The 6,000-nt window shown below is 40.0% G+C and overlaps 1 protein-coding gene across 1 annotated transcript; it reads left to right on the top strand.

Moving 5' to 3' along the window:
• The first annotated feature begins 4,249 nt into the window (after positions 1-4,249).
• Positions 4,250-5,216, top strand: LOC111271642 (uncharacterized). The gene is made up of 2 exons (XM_022852575.2): positions 4,250-4,592; positions 4,800-5,216. The coding sequence occupies exons 1-2, from the start codon at positions 4,292-4,294 to the stop codon at positions 5,204-5,206; spliced, it is 708 nt and encodes a 235-aa protein (XP_022708310.2). The 5' UTR covers positions 4,250-4,291; the 3' UTR covers positions 5,207-5,216.
• Positions 5,217-6,000: the final 784 nt, after the last annotated feature.

Genomic DNA, 6,000 nt, shown 5'->3' with positions numbered 1-6,000 from the left:
TACATGACCAGATCGTTTGTGCAAGATAACTAAATAGCGTTACTAAAAAGACAATCTCTTTTTTACGTTGATCTTGTTTGTGACGTATACACCATATTCACTAGCTAACTTTTCATGCTGTAGGGAAAAATGTGTTGACTCATATCATCTCGGTCGTAATCTTCTTAGTTCGTTAAGTTCCAATGCAAATTTAACCATATGGAATAGCCTTGGAAGTTATCCTTTTTAGCAAATAAATGGTTTCCGTTTAACTCACTGGACGAAGGTATTCGAAGGCCAACGAAGGTATCGGATTTACTTTATACTCAGTATTTCTGCAAAGTGCATGTGAACGGTGCGGATAGCGAATTGGATGGCTTTATGGAACATATGGATGAGATGCTTCATGCGTTCGCTACGAAACAGGCCGTCTAGGAGCAGGAGGAGACACCCGGAGACGCCGATTATGATTTTGTGATGACTTATTTACAGAATGTTGTTGGCCTTAAAATGATTTAGTTTCTGGTGTGGGTCTGTTAAGGAAGAGCATACATTAGCATGATGTATTTATCGCTAAAATCATAGAGAGCGAGTTGAAGTATCAGACATCATTCCATTGAAGCCATGATATATGCGGCATTCATTCAATCGGCATTGCAGTGTGGTAGATGAATACATTTTTTGCGATGGAAAAGGTCTCGTTAACGGTACAGTGGGGACGTATTTGTCTAGCAAACTTTGAGACACGTAAGATTCGAAATCACGCGACCAAGGTTAGCCGTCTTAATACAATTGCGGGCACAGCAATATTTGCGTTTTCTTGCATTCGCTATGTTAGTTAGGACACTTTACTCGTAAGGTCATGACCACGAAATCGAAGAGGGCACAAGATATGCCAATAGCCAGTGTACAGAACTTTTTATAATCGTTTCCCAGACGATATAGGCATTCATCGTAGGTTTTTGGCAAGTTTGAAATGGAATAATATGTCATCTTGTACTTTAGAAGCCCACTTGATCAAGCAATCTTCATCTTATTTTCAACTTACTTTTATCACCAGTTAACAGATAAAAGCTGACTTCATAGCCCTTGCTAAAGATGTTGCGGCTGCACTCGAAATGCCCCTGTCTAATACTATTAGTTTTAGTTCGCCAGCATTTTCGCCAAACAAACGCCAGTACCCCTACTTCAGAAACCCGACATATGGTATTGACTTTAAACTAATTTAGCAATTATCACGAAATAATTTTAAATTAGAGTGATATCTCGTTTGAAATGGAAAACTCGTTTCATCAGAAAACCATTTGTAGACTCTGTGCTAATTAGTCCTGCTGAGATGAAAAATTGGCCCTCAGTGTCGAAGGAACCTACCCTCGGACGGCTTAACAGCTGAAAGGGCATTGTGAGACAACTGCTGTTGGAGATGTACATTGTTAGTTATTCGAATTAATCTGCCTGCTATATAAACCTGATCTATAACCAGCGCAGATCAATCAATGGGCTGAAAGCGTCTGATCGCCTAGCTTATTAGCAAGATCCGAACGCAGCAATGGCAATGTTGCTACTTCTTTTAGCCACTTGCGTTTTCACTGGCCACTGCAACACGTCGATATTCAGTCGTTCACTGTACACCAATGCGCCAAGGCCCGATTTTGGTCTGAGAGGAAGCGTACCACGATTGTTGAATACGTCTTTTTCATACCAACAGGACGTTCTCAATACAGGAACGCAACAGGACGGTGTGGACAAGACCCGGGTTGCTGAGCAGTCCGTGAGGCACTCGTCTCAATTTTTAGCAGCGGTTCAAGTCGGACGATGTAAAGCGAAATGTCGGTTGCTATTCTCCGCGCCTGAACTTGAGAAAACGAGGAATGATCCTGGTTTTCTAATAGAAACTGACTGTAGAACCAGTGCGAAATGCAGGACTTGTGAATTAGCTTGTGAACTACCCCCGAGTGAGTGTAACCGACAATGCAGATCGGTAGGTTTGTCTTTCAAGTAGTGCGTGACCTTTTAATAAAAATAGTCCTGTTAATTTTAGTATATATATATATATATATATATATATAGTCTATTTTATCTCAGTTTACCTTATCATTGTTTGGTCTGTAGGCATAAACAAGATTGAAGTTTCTTTCGAAAAGCGAAGAGTTGAGCATATTTATTATAATATAAGTGCGCAATAACATCACAGGGATCAGCGAACTAAAAAAAAAAAATAGAATGATTTTGGACACCTTATCATATCGATTACGTTTTTGACGCGTTAGTTTATAAGACGTTCTGCGATCGTTAGCGTTCTTCGTGCCCTATAGTAATGTAAACTCACAAAGCTCATTCGTAGAATTCAATCATATTAGAACAAAAGTGTTTTCGCTAACATGAGCTAGCCTTCTGTTCGTTGTTGTTTATGGCCAGCTTGCCATATGCAGGATCGTAGGTGATTTCCGTCAGCATTTAGTTGCCCAGCCGAAAAACCTGTTGGCTGATTCAGTGAAACTCGCGGAATTGAAGCTAGACCGGCCCCGTGCAGTTTGCCTAAAATACACTCAAAGATTCGTCACAGGATTTATGTTCGAATTGTATCTATCTAACACGACATCCAGGACGTACGTAAGGTCATCTGTACCTATTGTGTTTATCGTCGAGCACCGAACCCGATCGCAGCCGAACATCGAAGAACCGTGGACGTTACAGGGAATGGTAATTCACGATACTGTAGAACTTAAACTTGTATCTGTAGCTTCTCTTTTATTTAAATCGCTTGAACTTGATTAAATATGCAAGCACACCGTAGATGAGCTACTAATAGCTGATTGAACACTGGTTCGGGTGGCGAGAAATGACTCAGCAAAGTACTAGAGTACAAGGGCAAACGGTAAACGGAAGATTATTATGTATCAGACGAATCAGCGATTCACTCACTCCAGTTTGTCTTCACCGCTGGTTACTCTATTTAGTCTTATATCATTACCACTTTGGTCTCTAGTGGACTTGATATGGGTCGCGTAGCCGAAAAATGATCAGAGTATCTCGGTGTCTACTGTGCTGCTTCAGGGACGCTTTTACCTACTCTTTAGATAAAACCGGACATGAATTTAGATACTCCCAGCGACTTTTCTATTAGCGGTTATTTTAGTTGAATCATTCGCGCAAAAAATTTGAAACGCTCTTTTAAGTATGGGTTTTATAGATGTCACCAGGTGCGTCTGTACTTTATATATTTACAGATCGTTATAGTACTATAACTATCTCAATCAGACCAATCTGGAATCGCTTCTTAGCCGATCTGCTACGATACGGTTTTCAACGTCAAATGGTATTATTTTTTAATGGTATTTTAGAGACAACAAGACTGACGTATTACAAAAAAAAAAAAAAAGCTATAACATAGTAAATTCGAAAAATTATTTCGAAAAAAATTTATGCCGCTGCACCGAAAGCAAGACTGTTATTATTTATTTTCTTATTATTATTATTATTATAGAAATTGATCTCATCAATTTTAATGTAACTTCTTTTCCCATAGCAGTTTTCGCCTGTCATATCATCTTTTCGAGCCTGATGGAAAATTTTAATTTTTTAACCCAGAGCACGTGTATCATTGTATTTACCAGTTACACTTCTTGCATCGCAACGATTTATGTGATTCCCAGATGAATCTCAGGGGCTCTCTTTACTCGGGGAAGTTTCTTCCTGACAACGAAGCGTAACTTGCAAGAACGTCCTGCCAACAATGAGCAAAAAGATTAAGCAAGCCGTTCTTAATTATTGCCTTTAACGAACAGAAACGGCAAGTCCTGCCCAATACTTTATCAATAAAACTTACTTGAATGTCTCCCTCCTACGTTTGATTTTACCCTGCTGATTTAAATCAACGACTATTTTTTCAACTATCAGAACAGAACCTGGTACAAAATTGACTAATAATTTATGTACATTTGGTATTCAGTCAACTATAAAATAATAATATATTCTCTAATAGTATAAGCCAATTATATAATATTTTATCACAGACTTACGAGAAGCGTAGCAGATGTACGTGGCGTCCTAAGTATCCTTAAAGTATGGAACGAGGCTATGAAAATGAACTACGACTGAAACAGCTGATTGATAATAATAATAGCTATTTGTAATCCGTTAGAGTTGGTCGGGGTTAACAATGATTCCCGTTGAAGCAGGCGGCGTGCATCAATACCGAGTGACCCCTGTTACGGTGGATGGCGTTCTTCCTGCTAGGTCTTCTCACTGGACATACGCGTCACCTAAACCAGGCGAATTTGAGGCTCCAAAGAACGTACGCATAATACGTATGGAAGGTTATAATCGTCGAATCAAAGCAACGATTGTTTTTAAACATCAGATTCTGCCATCGTGTGATTACTCCATTGATATTATCAACAACCTTCATGGTTCTACCTCTCGTCGTATTCACAGTCTACCGCAGGATTTCTTCCGAAAGGATCTCCAAGATCTAGCGTTCACCCAAAACTACACAATGGTAATTAAATCAACGGATTCGACAGGCACAATATTTAGCGGTTTCAACTACACAAGATGGTTTGAAACGCCTTCTTGTCTCGAAGCATTCAACCACAACTTCTCCATGTGCGGTAACTATCAGATTTGGCACAAGAATTAACTTTAGAAAACGCATTACCACGCATAGGCCCATCGTCATCATCATCATCAATAAATTTCACACATAAATTGACTACAAAGATGGCCGCAATTTGGCTTGCATCTATCTAACCCAAGTGACTTTTTTTTCTTATGGCGTGTCAAGCAATTACCAACTATTTCCCATTTCTAACTTTCAGCTCCTGGGCCCCCAAGTATGATTAGCGTCGAGGAGACGATGCACGGCTTACGCCTTCTGTGGAATCCACCCCCATACACTGCTCCCGATAACCTTGTGTTAACTTACGAGGTTCAGATCTCAACGAACCCGTCAGCCCAACAGGTCCCAGCCGTACAGGCCCAGGCGCTATTTATGCAACGCTGCGTTAATGCCTCGGTTAATTTTATAGACGTGCACGGCATAGGAAAAAGCAAACTATATTTGGTGCAGGTGCGGGCAAAAAGTAGGGCCGGCGTCGGTGCCCCTGCTTCAGTTATTTATACCTCTCGCGGACATTCAGTCGAACGGCACCTTACCAACTTTATTGGCCTCATTGTTGTAGCCAGTGTAATGTTAATTCTAGCAGTTATGACATCGAAAAAGTAGCAACATATTTTAACTCAATAAAAATGCTTAGGGATTCGAATGTGGCCTCCTGCTTAATAACCAAGACACATCGGCTTCTATGAACAGACCGGTGTATTAGATAGCGCATTTGCGCGAGAGTGAAAGAGCGAGAAAGATTAAATATGTGAAAGGTATGCGAAAATCCGCCTTTCGTGAAGAAGCTGAGAGAGAGAGAGAGAGAGAGAGAAAACATTTTTTGTCATAAGAAGCTGATGAACTCTTTAGCAGGTTTTCGAAGCATTTAGGTCATTTTGGTAGTGTGTATCGGTAGCAAAATGAATCAGCAAGCAAAAGCAGATCATTCCAAACCTGATTTTCTTTATTTATTATTACTATCAGTGTCGTTGCTGTATGCTTCTTAAGGATGTTTGTCTAAAGAAGCTTCTTCTTCTAAAGAAACTGTCTTCAAATTCGTGGAAGGAATACAGATTTTTAACAACGGCCAATGCTTACAGACTAGGGCTGGCTTATCCCGATGTCGATAATCGAGCATTAGACGGTGCCTATTTTGCTAGAGCCTTTGACAGAGTTAACTACCAGCCCGTATATGAAAATGTGAATTTAACGGGTTGCCATTGTTTCTACAGTTAGTCAGGGGCAACTTTCACTATTTATCTAGGTGGTAGAATTAACTTTGTCGTTATGGCACTTGCTTCTTAGACACTTGCTCGTATATATATATGAACGTAGCACTAAAAAAAGATTTCGTAGAGTTCGAGATCGCACATTCAAAACCATAGTTCTATACCTAGTGTGCTGCGTACGTGTTTGAC

This window comes from Varroa jacobsoni, unplaced genomic scaffold, assembly GCF_002532875.2.
Source record: "Varroa jacobsoni isolate VJ856 unplaced genomic scaffold, vjacob_1.0 contig00818, whole genome shotgun sequence".
Taxonomy (NCBI): domain Eukaryota; kingdom Metazoa; phylum Arthropoda; class Arachnida; order Mesostigmata; family Varroidae; genus Varroa; species Varroa jacobsoni.
This window is presented reverse-complemented; position numbering and strand designations above follow the sequence as displayed.